Here is a 15,166-nt window from a genome sequence, read left to right on the forward strand (position 1 = left end):
CCCCCCCCCCCCCCCCCCACCTCCTGCCCCCATGGCGCTCATCCAAACAAGCCTGATCTGGGTGGCCTACGCTGTCGCCCTGGTCCTTCTGCTTGCCATCGCGTCTACTTTCGTCTACATCTACCAAGCTCCGAGAGACCGCGCCGCGTCCGTTACTATAGTATGCATTTTCACCGTGAGCGCGTTGCTCGCGACGGTGCTGCTCATGCCCGTCGACATCGCCCTCGTCTCCTCCACCAACATACCCAGCCAAGGCAGGAGGAAGAATTGGGCCACTCCCAACCACGTCGACCACATCGTCTATACTCTCGAGGTGGTCTACTACACGTTGTACGCGCTCGACGCGGTCCTGTGTCTGCTCGTGGTTCCCTTCACATACTTCTACTACGAGGAGTACGACCCGGATGCGGCTGAAACCGGAGACCAGACGCTTGGAAGCAGGCTTTGGGGTGCTTTCAAGTATACCATTGCCTTCCTCATCTTCGTAGTAGCCATATTCCTCGTTGGGTTCTTCGTCCCGTTCGCAAGACAGGCTAAACACGGCAGCCTCCCGGACTTGGACTTCTTTAAGCACTTGTTGCAGGAGAACCGTGAGTGACCGAAACCCCCTTCATTTGATTCTGACCTAAAGTTCCTAGATGGAGAACGCGCCTTGACCTTTGCATTGGGCCTGCTCATGCTCATCGGGACCCTCATCTATGTCCTCTATACCGGCGCTGGGCTCGCCCTCCTCCCCGTGGCCCTAATCAAATCTGCTCCATCTATTTCCGCCCCGACTCTGGCCGCAAACACATCCTCACAGCTTGAGCAGAACAGAGAACGTCAGAGGCAACTGGAAGGTCGCAATGAAGGCCGAGAAGGCGGTTTGGATGCCAGGGACAGGCGCGAATTGGAAGCTCTTCTCCGTGAAGAACGCACACTTATCCGCCGTGAGCGCTTTGCTACCGAGTCCAGCGGTGAAGACCGTCACTGGATCGTCAAAGCCTGGATCAAAACCGAAGCCGTCTTCCGGCCACTTAAACTCCTCGGCGGCCTCGTGCTCATGATAATCGCCCTACTCATCTTCACTAGCATGCTCGTCACCAGCATTGATAAAGCCAAAAACTCTATATGCAAAGCCAAATGCGGCTACATCCTCGGCTACCTCAACATCTTCCAACCCGTAAATTACATCTTCGTCAAATCCTCTAAAGTCTTCCCAATCGACTACGTCCTCTTCCTCCTGCTTGTCCTTTTCTTCTTCAGCGCCTCTGTCGTCGGCATCGCCACCGTCGGCATCCGCTTCCTGTGGCTTACACTCTTCAAAATCCGCAAAGGCCACACCTCCCCACAAGCCATGCTCATGGCAACCGTCATGCTTACACTCATGGTACTCGCAATTAACTACTCCATCGCGATGGTCGTCGCACCTCAATATGCTACTTTCGGCCCGCAAACGTTTTGTGACCGCGACCCGCGACACCCGGGCGAGCAGCCAGATTGCTCCAATCATCGCAGTGCCATCAAACCATGCACGGAAACCACCTCGAACAGCGGGGCGAAAGAAGTCTGCACCCCCAGTGTCGTTAGCACTTTCATCAACCGTGTAACGCTCAATTTCCCATTCTTCGGCGTGGTCTTGTTCTGGGCGCAGTTTGCCTTTTTGGGCGTGTATTTGGTGGTGTGGTTGACGACGTTGTTTAAGACGCCGAAGATGGATCATGAGCAGATGGATGCGGATTTGGAGGAGGAGGAGGAGGAGGGTTTGTTGGCGAGCACGGGGAGGAGACTTGGGGCGACGTGGGGAGATATTACGGGGAAGGCTAGGAAGGGAAATGGGAATTATGGGGCAACGGAAACGAATGGAGAACATAGCTGAGAGGCCTGATAGTTGTGTGGGTGGATGGGGTTGGAATGGATGGTAAAGATTGATTAGGCTCGGAAGCGGGTTGGAGGTTTTTGAAACACAAAGCACATGTATAAGTGTCAATTGGGGCACAGCTAGTACAAGCATGGAAAAGTTTCGGTTTATCGGTTCGGTTTGGTTTTGGTTGACAGACTTGATTTGAAAGCATATGATACCTCTTGGTAGGCTACCGGCGTCAAAAGGACTGTCTCCGTACTGTATATGATAAGCATGTCTTAACAGCAATAAAATTGATTTACTGGGATTGGTTATCGTCACTTGATGTAGGCGAAACTGACTACACGGCTTACCTGTCTTACTTTTGCAACAACTGCTGAAGTTCCTAAGGTCGTTCATTTGAGTAGAGTAATGTCGGGTTTAATCTGAGATGGAAGGGGTGGTACGATACTTCACTATATCTCGGGATCCCTTAAATAGAATGGGCCAATCTCACCCCACCCACCCCCTCCGACATTCCTAGTTGCGTTGTGTTTGTTTGTGAGAACTAGAATAAGTATGTACATGGCATATGGCAAATGACAACAATCGCAGGCAACTAGTAGATTTAGTTGCTGCACACACCACGGGAACTGAGCGGCCACCAACCAAGGCCTTTGAAAAGTGTATTAAACCTGTTGGTTAGATTAAAGAAGCATGGAGGGGAGTGGGATAAGGTTTACTAGTGTTAAAAGGGCGGTTCTTTTAGAAAATGGCGCATGCGTGGATGTTAGTTGGAGTAGCGAATGTAGATGGATGGTTCAACGAGCGGGAGTAGGATGTACGTAAAAGGACCTTCGGTTGTAGTCGTGGAAGTAGGATGTCTAGGAGATGTCTTAGATTTTCTTTGAGGAGCAAGCATTGTAGTGTAGTTTCAAAATACATGTGCTACAAAATGACGTTGCCTACCCATTTTCTTATCCAGAGTGCTCTGTCGGTGGAAGACGTCCGTAACTGAGGAGTTCTAACAATAAAAATGAATGGGATGTCGAGGGAAGCATACCTTCAATCAGGCACCGAGCATCGCGAATCCCAGAACATATTTGTACAAATAGTGGAGGGGGCCTTTACTAGTCTTCGTATACTCACTAGAATCCCTCAAATACTCACTCATTAGTGACCGCTCCATGGCAAGATCAAAATGTTAAACATGGAGTGCACATATCCTCCCAGTCGTAGCTAAACTCCGTGTAGTCCTCTACAACCTTCGGGTTCGCCCTAGGGCCCATCAATAATTGGATCCATTGGTGATCTATTGACTCACCAATCATACGATGTGATTCGCCCCAATAGTGGAGATATAAGGCGGCCAAGTTCTGGATAGTGTGGTTGATCGTGTCTTGAGCGGTGCGGGAAACTGTCGGTAAATCCACCGACGTCATTAGGACGGCCAGGGACAAAGAGCAGAAGAGGAATTTACTGTCTGCCCATTGATTTTGTAAAGTGGCCTGTAGATGGTTCAGCGCGCAGATTGTTTATGGCAATTTGCGTACTTGAACTGAGTTTGGTAGATGCAAAAGACGTGGCTGCAGAGAGGCAATGCACTCAGTAAACTAGGGTGGATGGGGAGCTTGTGCAACAAAACGATTGATTGAGGTGCGTGTCAAAAATATGTTATCTCAGCTAGCTCAGACGTGAGGAGAGAACCGAGGACGCACAAACCACCATGCATATTGCTACTCCAAATAGAGTATGGCCTGGGGGGTTAGCAGTTTCTGACCCCTGTTAGTAGCGTTTCTCTCCTCAGCTGTCTAAGGGACTTTTGTGATTTTTTTTATAAATAGGCCTATTTTAAGAGCATTATAATAGAATTAGATTTATAATATCTCTACTACTATATGTCTAAATAGGCTTAGAATTTAATAGAATGTAGAGACAAGCTGTAGCTATAAAATAGTATATTTTTTACTAAATTTTAACTATTATTAGTAGAGAAAAATCTAAACGCGCGCAGAACTTTAACTTATCTATACCCTAATTTTAGATTTATAGTATCGCCCTCTTAACTAGAACTTAACAACTAGTAGACTAAATTCCCTAGGATTTTATAAGATCCCTAACAGAGCTAGTCTAAGACAGCTTCTAGATCCTTAGAGTCCTTAGACAACAGCTAGTTAAGCTGTAAATATAAAGGTAATTGCAACGTCCCTAGACTACTATCTACTAGACTACAGCTTAACAACTAGCAGACTAAATCTTCTAGAATTTTACAGGCTTTCTAATAAAGCTAGTCTAAGATAGCTCCTAGATCCTTAAAGTCTTTAGAGTCCTTAGAGTTCTTAGACAACAGCTAGTTAAGCTGCAGACATAAAAGTAATTATAATGTCCTTAGCTTACTATCTAGCTTAATAACTAGCAGCCTAGATCTCCTAAAATTTTGCAGGCTCTCTAATAAAGCTAGTCTAAGACAGCTCCTAGATCCTTAGAGTCCTTAGAGTCCTTAGACAACAGCTAGTTAAGCTGTAGACATAAGAGTAATTATAATGTCTTTAGCCTACTATCTAGCTTAACAACTAGCGGCCTAGATCTCCTAAAATTTTGTAAGCTTTCTAATAAAGCCTGTCTTAGACAGGTCTTAAATTCTAAAGATAATATATTATGTAGTTAGAGAGTCGCATTAAGGTGTAGTTATAGGGTTATTAAAATGTCCTACGCAGGACTTAATAGCGCAATACTCTGCTAAATCTTGTTAGAATTAGGTTATAAAAATGTTAAGATATAGCTAGAGACTATCTCTATTACTTATTAAAATCTAACCTAGTTTAGATAAAAAGTGGTAGAGCTACAGTAATTCTTAGTTAAGCTAGTGCATAGTAGAGGAGGTTTAGAACTATAATATTACCTAAAAAATTACAAAAGTCCCTTAGACAGCTAGAGAGAGAAAGCCTTTCTTATACCCTTATTAGCTAGAGAGATAGGGCTTGCGCCACTAAAGCTACTAGCAGGGGCTTGCCCCTGTCAAGGCTCTCTCCCCATCCCGTCTGAGCTTGCTGAGATAAAAAATATGGACGCTAGTGTGGGAAACCATGCCGAAAGAAGTAACACACTGCTCAACCGTCCATCCTTCTGGCCTCCATCACCTTAACTCGGCAGCTTCAACTTATTTGTGTAGTTAGTGACAACCAAGCCTTTTCTTCTTTATGCTTGGGTTTGTGTCCTTAATCTCTTTTTCTTCCTGGCTTGAGTGGCTTCAGGGGGATCAATGATGGCCCCACTTTCCAGGCATGGTACCATTCTGGGCGTGACACAGCGCGCTTCGAAGATGCAGGCGGGTAGGGTTTGAATTTCATTGCTTGAAACGCAAACATGCAGTTCTCCAGACAGTTCGAGCACCCCCCCCCTTTTCGTTTATTGCGGCACAGCTCAGCCTCGAGATACGAAACAGTGGACTTAAATATGTAGCAACCGCCACCTCCCACTTTACTTCATCAAATTTAAGAAACTTCATCAATTAGTTATCTTTGATAGGACCTAACAAATTCGACTTCCGCAACTCGTTATGACAGAACCCGCTGATGTGCTAGAGGGCACCACCCTCCACCAACTTCTATCAGAAGATGAGAATCGCCTACTTGACGCAATAGATGAGCTTAGGTCTCAAGGCGTTGGGAAACTGCTTGGTGAACCCGGCCAACCTGGCCTTCCTCAACTTATCGTGTGCGGTGACCAGTCATCTGGGAAGAGCTCGGTATTGGAAGCATTAACGCGCGTGCGCTTCCCTACGAAGAGCAGTGTTTGTACAACTTTCCCAACCGAGCTTCGATTACGCCGAGAGTCCAGATATCGAATCAGCTGTCGGATCAAAGCCGCCTCATCGCGAACTCAGGAAGACAAAGACAAACTTGCCAGATTCCAAGCATCGTTCGACTCACCGGAAAGCTTCCCAGATTTGATTTCGGCTGCGCGTAAATGCATGAGTGAAACTACGGCCGGAAACGGATCCGCGTTCTTTGAGGATGTTCTCGAAATAGAAATAGTCGGCCCCAAAATTGCGCCTCTTACCATTGTCGACCTTCCGGGTCTTATCCACTATCGAGGAACTTCGTCGGGCGAACAAGATATTAAACTGGTTTCCAGCCTTGTCCAAAGTTACATGGAGCAGAAGAACAGTATTATCCTAGCCATTGTCTCAGCCCATAACGACATCAACAACCAAATCGTGTTGAGTCTTATCGAGAAGATCCCTAATGGAAGCAGCCGAGCTCTGGGGATCATCACTAAACCTGATGAGTTACCATCCGGCTCAGAGAAAGAGCAGGAATATATGGACTGTGCTCGTACAAATCCGAGTAAATTTCAATACGGTTGGCATGTTGTGCGCAATCGTAGTTATGAGGAGCAAGCGAGCACATTTGAAAAGCGAGACGAAAGGGAAACTGAGTTCTTCAAAAACAGCGCTTGGGCCTCTCTGTCTCGGCGAGAGGTGGGTCTCGGTGTCGACACATTGCGACAGAAGTTGAGTAGGATGCTACTCGACCATATCGCTTTAAGCCTTCCCTCGATCGTGCGACGGCTAGAAGAAGACCTCTCCAAAAGCGAGAGCGAGTTGAAAAGATTGGGAGAAGGCCGCAGCACACCAAAAGATCAACAGAACTATCTTTCAGATATCAGCGACAACTTCACCGAGTACACAAAAGAAGCTCTTGAAGGAAGATATCACCGCAGATCATTTTTTGGAGACCCCTTCTTGTCAGAAGGACTCGAGAAGCGATTGCGTGCCGTCGTTCGTAATCTAAACGATGAATTTGCGACCTCAATGCTGCAGAAGGGGCATAAGTGGCATGTAGTTGAAGACGTGGAGATGGCTCTCAAAGCTTCGAAAATTGATCACCCAAATGTTATATCTAAATCGGTCTTCCTCAAGAAACATGTGGATACGTTGGCACATCATGAAAGGGGAAATGAGCTCCCGGGAATGTCCAACCCTCTTTTGGTTGGATCATTATTTCATCAACAGTCCGAGCCTTGGGAGAGTATCGCTTCTGCCCATTTGGCCTCTGTTTGGAGCGCCGCAAAAGATTTTTTGGAACTTCTGCTCAGTCATCTAACGGATGATCGAACTCGGAACCAATTACTGATCCACATCATTGATCCGGCAATGGAAGCGCGACGCCAAACCATGCGTACCAAGCTCGAAGAACTCCTAGTGCCACACCGCGATCATGATCCGGTCAACGTGGATCCTAATTTCGCCCGTAAGATATGGTCGGCGAGAGAAAGTAGAATCGCTAAACCTATCGTTGAATCGGTTCGGCAACAATTCGTACTCAGCACTGATAGAACTCTCATCCCGTCGACTGACGAGATCATGACTAAAATAGGATGGCCAAACACTCTCATCGATGACAAGTATGGGTCAAATGAGACCTTCGAATTCATGCGTACTTATTATGAGGTATTTAAGTTCAATTAATTCTTGAGCCCTGCACACATTTACTAACAAAACTTAGTCAACGATGCCAATGTTTATCAATAATGTAGCATCGCTTGCGGTGGAACAGTGTTTGCTCACTGGCCTTCCTAAAATCTTTTCCTCTCTCAACATCAGAGAGATGAGCGATGAGAGATTAGGGCTTATTGCTTCGGAATCTAGAGAAACGCTCCTTGAAAGAGACCACCTCATCGAACGAGTGAAAGTTCTGCGAAAGGGACTTCAGACCATTAAAGTAATACATCCTGGTATGTAACCCACATTTGCACATTGGCAGGTATGATGGGACATGGCTGCTGTTAAATCAGGCCACAAGTCTGTATCCTTTTAACCACTCCTTCGATCTGGTAAAAGGGTAAAGAGGTGAACCACACTCAGATAATATTCTACCCTCTCGTTTCTAGTGTACGCAATATTTCGACTTAAGAGTTCCCACTAACCAGTAGTGAAAGGCACTCGGATGAACCGGAACTTCACGAAACTAGGTCCTCAAGATTTTCAGCATCTCCCAGCCCCGAACTTCGACAACGAGCCTTCCCCGAGCATTACCGATGGGAAACAGGCAAAATCTCCGCAGCGTTTGAAGTCCGCTAGGGACGCTGCAGCTCTCTCAAAGACTATAGTAGACTCCAAAGATCCGGCCGGAGGAACATCAAAGGCAACTTCAAATCTCTCTGGAGATGTGACACTGCCTCGCGCTTCATCGGTTCCCCCATATTTTATATCGATCACCAAGGGAGCCGAGAGCTCAAGGTCTTCTGCGAACACATCTCCGTTGAATGGGCGTGTTGGCTCAGTAACGGAGCCCACCGTGCCGAAACCAAAATCTATATTTGATAGTGGCGCGAGTCCCTCGGCAACACCTGGCTCTGTTCCACGTGCGAAGCCATCTTTTGGCATGTTTACAACGCCTACACAGAGCGGAGGGTTGTTTAGTAGTACGCAGACCAAGTCTACCACCGAGAGCAAGACGGATCCGAACCCATTATTTGGGGGTGCTTCTCCCGGAGACAAGGGTCTTGGTCAGCTTCTACCGGGACCCTATCAAGCGTCCTCCACTGGAAGTTCCTCTTTCGGACGACCAAGCCAAGTAAAGTCTCCTGCACCTACCCTTTTTGGAAAAGGAGATACAGCGAAGCCGGCGAGTAGTCCTTGGTTCGCAAAATCAGATCCAACAATACCAACAAGTAGTAGCGCTTTTGGGACATCCGCTGGCTTTGGATCACAATCTGGGTCAAGTTTCGGATCAGGGTTTGGGTCTAAAACTTCGCCTTCGTCACCTCTATCACCCCCTCCAAACGAGGGAACTAAAGGTACGCTTGAATCAATGCCAAAAATGCTGCTAGAGAAGGATAGTGCGGGAGCACAGCACTTCCAAGCTCTCACATTCAATCATCCATACCAGCACTATTCCTTCGAGGTCGGCACCCCTACGGTTTGCTAAAGCTATTTGAGCACTAGCTGATTATCTAAACAGGAGCTTAGAGTTGAAGATTACAAGGGCGATCGTCGAGGGTCAATTGCAACTGGCTTGTTCGGTCGTCGCACTCTCGGTGTGGGGGACTTAGCATGGCCGCAACGAACACATATTACGAGCGGAGGGTTTAAGTAATGTTCCGAAGCGAGTAAGCCGAAAAAAATACACATGGGTCCATATACCGATGCGCTACATGAGAGAAACTGCTGAGCAACAGAGGGGATGATTCCGAATCCCACTCTTTTCTCTGCACTTCATCGTTGTTGATACGCATTACGTTTTCCTATCACGGCGCCAGTAAGCATAAGGTGGCTTAGGGGGATGAAATCAACAATATTCTACATTATCTGTCGATAATCTGTTGGACAAACACGCTGAAATCTTACCGTCGGAAAAGGCTGACAGTTCTGCACGCCTGGCTGCCAGTTCACACTTTGTTTGCATTGTATTCGCTTCGGCATAGGATGCCGAATTTTAGGTGGTGTGATAGTTCACCGTATAAAATCGAGCCCAACACCCTTTGCTTTTTTCTCTTCGATCGGTGAACCTCGCTAACTCGGATCAGGCCCACATATGGGAACCTGGGGAGGAGGTCCAGTTCAAGGCATGATGATACACCCTGATCGCAATTGGGGGCTCGATTAGGGCCACCAGTCTAAACCATGTGGCATACGGCTGCGGCTCCGCGACTAAGATGCTGCGAGTTTGCATGCAAGATCCTTCCTTTTTTTGATTTGATAAAGATAGTCGTTTGACCTCCCGCAGCCTCAAATTGACTTGCCCTGCTGATGTCAGAGTCAAGCCCGTGGCTGAATGCTAATTGCGCTAAGGTTTGCAAAAGCGCAAGACAGCGATAATCCCGGGCTCTCTGATCATGGACAGATGTATATTGGACAGGCATGAGCAGAAAGTCGATTGAAGCCCCTGACCGCCATTTGAACGGCTTCCTGATTCCGCGTTGCCGTCGTCCTGGACGCCCTAGGTTGTTGTGGGGAACGCACTTTCCGGTGACTGGGCCATGATATCGAGGCAGGCTCCGATTCTGCCCGAAGCTTTCGACACGCAGTCAATGCTCTCGCATCGATAAGGGACGAGGGATGAAAGAAGGCAACAGGGCGTTACCTTTGCTGGCTGATGTCGGTGGGTGTTGGTGATACAACAGCGTGGGATGTCTGCGGGAGGACCTGAAGCTGGAACCTGGATCTCAGGTCTAGCCGTTTTCGAATCTACGCCGATGAATGCATCACGCTTTGCTAATCTTCCTATCTTAAGCCATAACCTCACCCCCTGGCCTGTCGGCTTGTTTGCAGAAGACGCTTCCACACCCTTCAGCCCTACCAGCCGGCAAGATTTCAGCCCAAAGGTAGGTTGAGGCCTGATGATGCATGTGGATGGGCGTGCGCGTCAAGGCAAGGCAGGCGGCCAGAGCGAGCTGATAGATGACAGCATGACTGGGAGAAGAGAGGCAGTGGTACCAACAAAAAGTACCTATCTTTTCCACCTGAAGGCCTCAAAAGAAGCAATTCCCAGCCACAAGACGTTGACAATTCTGTTCCCGCGCCCCCGATTGGCGGGATCAGCACACCCAAGACTCCAGAAAACGTGGCAGCGAGACGGTGATTCGCCAGCCTGCATTAATATCTGCAGCCAACGCGATTTCGTCCCGGCCTGATAGTACTGTACACCCAGACGTCCCTCGGCGTGCATCCCGATGTCCTGTTCTATTTTGTTCACGAGGATCGGTGCTCCTGAAATGCGGGTCACCTGGAGCTCCTGATACGGTACGTATTGACTTCTAGCTTAGCCAACCTCAGCCATGTATAGCTTTTGCGTTTCCCACGCGCCCACATTTTTCCCCGTGACCAATTCCCCATCCAAGCCACCAGTCGAGGATGTTAGCATGCCGCATCCTCACTTGGCGATTGGACTCGATGCTGGTGCTAGCCTGTGCCAAAAGTGACTTCGTCTCAGATGATACTTATTTCCAGGCCATTGGTACATCCTCAGCTCAGCACCTATTAGCGCAGACGGTAGTCCCGAAGTCACTCGGGTAGCAGTTGTCTATTGATCTTCGCTCCGACAACCTATGGGGATTGAGAAAATCGCGGTGTGCTCCTTCAATGGCAGCTGGAATGCCAAACGGCCCACAGCGAGGCAGTGCAAGGCTCTGCAGTGGGAAGGAAATATTGCCTGCGCTGCCCCGACTTGCAATCAGGGCTGACCCGTGGACAAAAGAGCAGCAAGTCGTTAGCCAGGCCGCTTCGCAGGAAAACGTCACCTTGCATGCGAGACCTGCCTGAGCTTTCAGCGATCAATCTTGCCTAGGCAGCTAGAGGTCGTTAGCGTACGTGCGGAGACGCGCGCGGCCAGAGAGAAATGGGAAAAGTGCACCGTTTTCGGACGGCGGCTTCCATCAAAATTTGGACAGACTAGATGTTGGTTTCGGGATCGGCTACGAGTTGAGCAGGGCTCCGCCGGCGAGCCGACATGAGAGAATGCGGGAGCTGGCGAGAAAGGCGAGTTCAATTGACGAAATGCTTACGAGGTACCTCCGAGGTCGCGAGCATCATCAAACGTAATATCAGGCTGCGCTGATCTCATCTCATAACTCGGCATTTCGACTTGTTGTTCTCGGGATGTAATTGGTACGGAGATAAATGCCTCCTTCGGCACGAACACATCACGAGCACTCACTTATCCACACGCACACGCATGCGGAGACCACTTCTTCACCCCAATAATGGGGTCTCTGCCAGTTGGGCCAATATTACTTGTTGCATTTGGAGAAACCGTCACGACGGTACCCTCCACAGGTATTGTCCTGTTCTATGCTGAGCCTTCGTGTCGCGGTTCCTTCTCAAGCCATAAACCCTAACCCCCAAAAAATTTGAAGATAAAAAAGTACCTTTCGGAGCAAGCAGTACAGAAAGGCGAAGCGGGGGGGGGAAAAAAAAAGAAGCGGATATGTACATGTAGACAGGGATACGATGTCGGTGAGGCTGAAAGTTTAACCCACAATCAGCGGAGGGAGGGGGAGGAAGAAGGAAAATAATAAGGGGAGATTGAGAAACGACTGGTAACGCTTTTTTGGGGCCTTTTTTGTACTTGCTTTTAGATGCAACCCCAACTGCAAATTTGGCAACAGATAACGCCGAAGATCCCAGGCTGGAGCCCAAAATTGAAAACGCCACAGAGATTATGCACAAGCGCTCAACGCCGGTGAAGATGCTCGATTGTGTGGACATGCAAGAGGTGTGTTGTGATTGCCACAAAAGAAGTCGCGAGGGGCCTTGTGTGGTTTATTGAATTGTGAAGGTGGGATAAAGGTGGGACAAAGGTGGTGGAAAGGTTGGGGTATCTTTCGAATGCTGCGGCGGCTAGCACAAAGTCATGAACGAAGGATCGCGCGCGCGCATACACACACAAACACACACACATACACACACATAAACACACTAGGGGCTCTCACAGAGTCTTCTCTAGTCTGACCAGCTCTTCGAATGCGTCGCGCCACCTGCGGCTCTCGTCCTTGGTCGGCCGGGGAAGAGGCTTGCGCGCAAAGCCTCCGTAACCGAAGTGGGCCATGAGCGCAGCCTTCGTACCGATGATGCCGCCTTGAATGGCCGCCCAGTCGCCGCGAGCCACGATGGCTTGCAGCCTGCGAGCTTCTTTGTATTCCCCTGCCTCGAACAGTTCGATCAGCTTGACGCAGGCTTTGGGTGCAATGTTTGCCATGCCGCCAATGATGCCCGATCCGCCGCCGATCAATGTTTGGAGGGTGAAGTCGACAGAACCGCCCATGCACATGAATCCAGAGCCAGGTTCGGAGGGGGTTGCTGCGCGTGTCGCAGCCGCAACGCGGTTCAACTTGCCAGTGTTGCCGCAGGTCAGCTTGCAGCCAACAATGTTGGGATGCTGTGCGAGCTCGATGATGACATCTGAGTTGAGATCCATGCCCGATACTGCTCCAGGATAGTTGTAGATGAGGATTGGAATTGGGGAGGCCGTTGCTACGTCCCGGAAGAAGCTCATCACTGTGTCTTTGGAGAAGAGGCCCTGGTAGTATGCGGGTGGGAGGACCAATGAGTAGTCTCCGCCAGCGGAGGCTGCTTCTTCGCACAGTTCAATGGTCTCCTTTGTTGATTGGGCACCACAACCGACAATGACGGGTATGTATCCAAAGCCGGCCTCATCGAGGGCTTTGCGGGTGGTGCTAGTGATGAGGTTGCGTTCCTTATGCGACAGATGGACTGCCTCACCATTGGATCCTTGGGTGGTGATGCCAGCTACGCCTGCCTCTGCGAGACGAACTGCATGCTTGGCGGTGGTCTCAACGTCAACGTTCTCAGAGCTGGACTCGAAGAATGCTACAGTGGGGACGTAGATGCCGGGGACCAATGCCCGGCGGATGCCCACATCGCCGGATTCGACGGAGCTAGTCTCGAAGGCATCGTTGTAGTGATCCATTGAGTAGATGGAGCGCACGGCTTGGTGGTGGAGGGAGAAAGATGAAGTGGTGAAGCTGCGGGCGGGTGACGGGGCGTCGTGATGCGGTGACATATTATGGATATGTTTGTGATTCTAACTGAGATTTTATATAGCAACAAAGGAGGACGGGTATCCCGAGGCTTATGACAAAGAGTAATTCGAAGATGCGAACGAAGTGCGGAACGAATACGTCAACGATGAATAGTGAAGATACCTACCGAGGATGACGAGGTACTTAAATAATTCGCAGCCGGAGAAGCTCAGTCACTTTTCCTGAGCCATTGGAGAGTGTGGGGGTCCAGCTGACAGCCGAGTGAGGAATCATAGGGATCGCGGGCAAAGCAAGGCACACAACACTGCACCCGGTGAAGGACGGGGCAGGCAAAGCTGTGACGACCCAGGAGGCGGTGACTCTGGAGGCGCTGGCCTGACCGCTGCCGATGTCAGGGACGGCGGTTTGCGTTTTGGCCGTGTGGTCTGGAGTCGAGCCAATAGTACGACGGGCATTGCTGATTGAGGTTGCGTTTGCTTTTTTCCTGCTCGCCGTGGCCGCTGGCAAGGAGCTGGCCAGGAGGTGACAGGAGGCTTTGGAGGTCGGATCTTGGCCGGAGGTGCAGGGCACGGAACTCACGCCTTGTGACGATCGCTGCAGCGCGCACCGCGCTGTGATAGGTCGATCATTGCCACCTTCTCACCCATGCGAAGGGTTGGCGGGCTCCAAGAGCGTTGGAGCAGGCTGGACGAGGGATCTTAGTGTGGGGGTGGGGGGTGGCAGCGCGATGCAGCGGCGATGCAGCGGCGACAAGCACTGGGGTGCCTTCATCATCTGATATCACGACTGCGACAGTGGGCCTCAAGCCGCCCATTGCGGTCCATCGTGGTGCCAGTCGGCACGGCGCTCAGGGTCCAGCGGCCAGTTACGGCGTGCAGCGTGCCGAATGCAGAGGGTAAGAGAAATAGGGAGGGAGAGGACGCAAGACGTGGCAGGCCTGGAGGCAGAGGAGGGGGGAGGGTTGACGAGGGGTGCTCGTCACAAGATCACTGAGCATCAGCGCGACAGCAGCGAGCGCAGTCATCAATTCCCCCCAGGCATCGACAGGCACTGGATGAGCATCAGACGTCCCCTTGGACCCGTTTGGCATCAGTTTCCTCGCATGACGACGCCAGGTTGCGCGCAGAACCGCGTTCTGGTCTGCTCCTGCTAGTGCGCCATGGCAAGAATAGTACGTGGGGGACGCTGGGCGGCGACTCTCACTTTGATTTCCCAGTGACTCTCTTGACACCCTCACGACCAGCGTTCTTTGCAAGAGGGGTTCGCCCGGGGCTGCTGTCGCCTCCTCCACCTCACTATCGCGTCAAGAACAGGGCGGCGCAAACTCAATTGGCCGTGTCTCTGCAATCTACAACCCGAATTGGCCTTCAATGCGACAGCAGCACGTCGATACCTGTGTGCCACACTGCATCTCGAGCGCAGCATCATGTACCGAAGACTTCTTCGGCAGTCGCAGAGGAGCTCGTGTCCCGAAGGCATGGAAAGCTCCAGCCTCTCGTTGCTTTTGTCTCCCAGAGGCCAGGCTCGCCAGCAAAGGAGAGGAAATGCTTGGATCGTTTGGTGCGGTTCCTGAGCGTCGGCGGATTTCACTCCTCCTCCCCCCCCACGCCACTGTGAATGCCATTGGCCGACGGGAGGGTCAAGACATAACAAGAAGCGAAGCGTTCCCTCCTGAGAGCCGAGTTTGCTTCCGTCTCCCCTAAATGAAACTCTCCTGCGCTGCAGCATCCCGAACGCCGTGCCCTTTGTGTTTCGCCGCGCTGAGGCGATAGTGGTGTATCCCCGAATGCTGTCGCGCCGTATCTGGGTCCACAATGGCACGAGGGGGAAAATTTT

General features: G+C 50.3%; 4 protein-coding genes across 4 annotated transcripts; 2 read left to right on the forward strand and 2 right to left on the reverse strand.

Moving 5' to 3' along the window:
• The first annotated feature begins 22 nt into the window (after nucleotides 1–22).
• On the forward strand, nucleotides 23–2,146 carry BDR25DRAFT_337582 (uncharacterized protein). The gene is made up of 2 exons (XM_033693202.1): nucleotides 23–590; nucleotides 639–2,146. Exons 1-2 carry the CDS (start codon nucleotides 32–34, stop codon nucleotides 1,856–1,858), a joined length of 1,779 nt encoding a protein of 592 aa, XP_033540896.1. The 5' UTR covers nucleotides 23–31; the 3' UTR covers nucleotides 1,859–2,146.
• Nucleotides 2,147–5,339: 3,193 nt separating this feature from the next.
• Nucleotides 5,340–7,569, forward strand: BDR25DRAFT_297120 (dynamin family protein; the record flags this gene model as incomplete). Its single annotated transcript, XM_033688981.1, has 2 exons — nucleotides 5,340–7,277; nucleotides 7,333–7,569. The coding sequence occupies exons 1-2, from the start codon at nucleotides 5,382–5,384 to the stop codon at nucleotides 7,567–7,569; spliced, it is 2,133 nt and encodes a 710-aa protein (XP_033540897.1). The 5' UTR covers nucleotides 5,340–5,381.
• Nucleotides 7,570–11,493: 3,924 nt separating this feature from the next.
• On the reverse strand, nucleotides 11,494–12,145 carry BDR25DRAFT_99184 (uncharacterized protein). Its single transcript, XM_033699356.1, has one exon. The coding sequence runs from the start codon at nucleotides 12,033–12,035 to the stop codon at nucleotides 11,583–11,585; it is 453 nt and encodes a 150-aa protein (XP_033540898.1). The 5' UTR covers nucleotides 12,036–12,145; the 3' UTR covers nucleotides 11,494–11,582.
• Nucleotides 12,146–13,508, reverse strand: BDR25DRAFT_99183 (aldolase). Its single transcript, XM_033699355.1, has one exon. The coding sequence runs from the start codon at nucleotides 13,348–13,350 to the stop codon at nucleotides 12,256–12,258; it is 1,095 nt and encodes a 364-aa protein (XP_033540899.1). The 5' UTR covers nucleotides 13,351–13,508; the 3' UTR covers nucleotides 12,146–12,255.
• Between the last annotated feature and the right edge of the window lie 1,658 nt (nucleotides 13,509–15,166).

The sequence above is a fragment of the Lindgomyces ingoldianus genome (assembly GCF_010093535.1).
Source record: "Lindgomyces ingoldianus strain ATCC 200398 unplaced genomic scaffold BDR25scaffold_49, whole genome shotgun sequence".
NCBI lineage: Eukaryota > Fungi > Ascomycota > Dothideomycetes > Pleosporales > Lindgomycetaceae > Lindgomyces > Lindgomyces ingoldianus.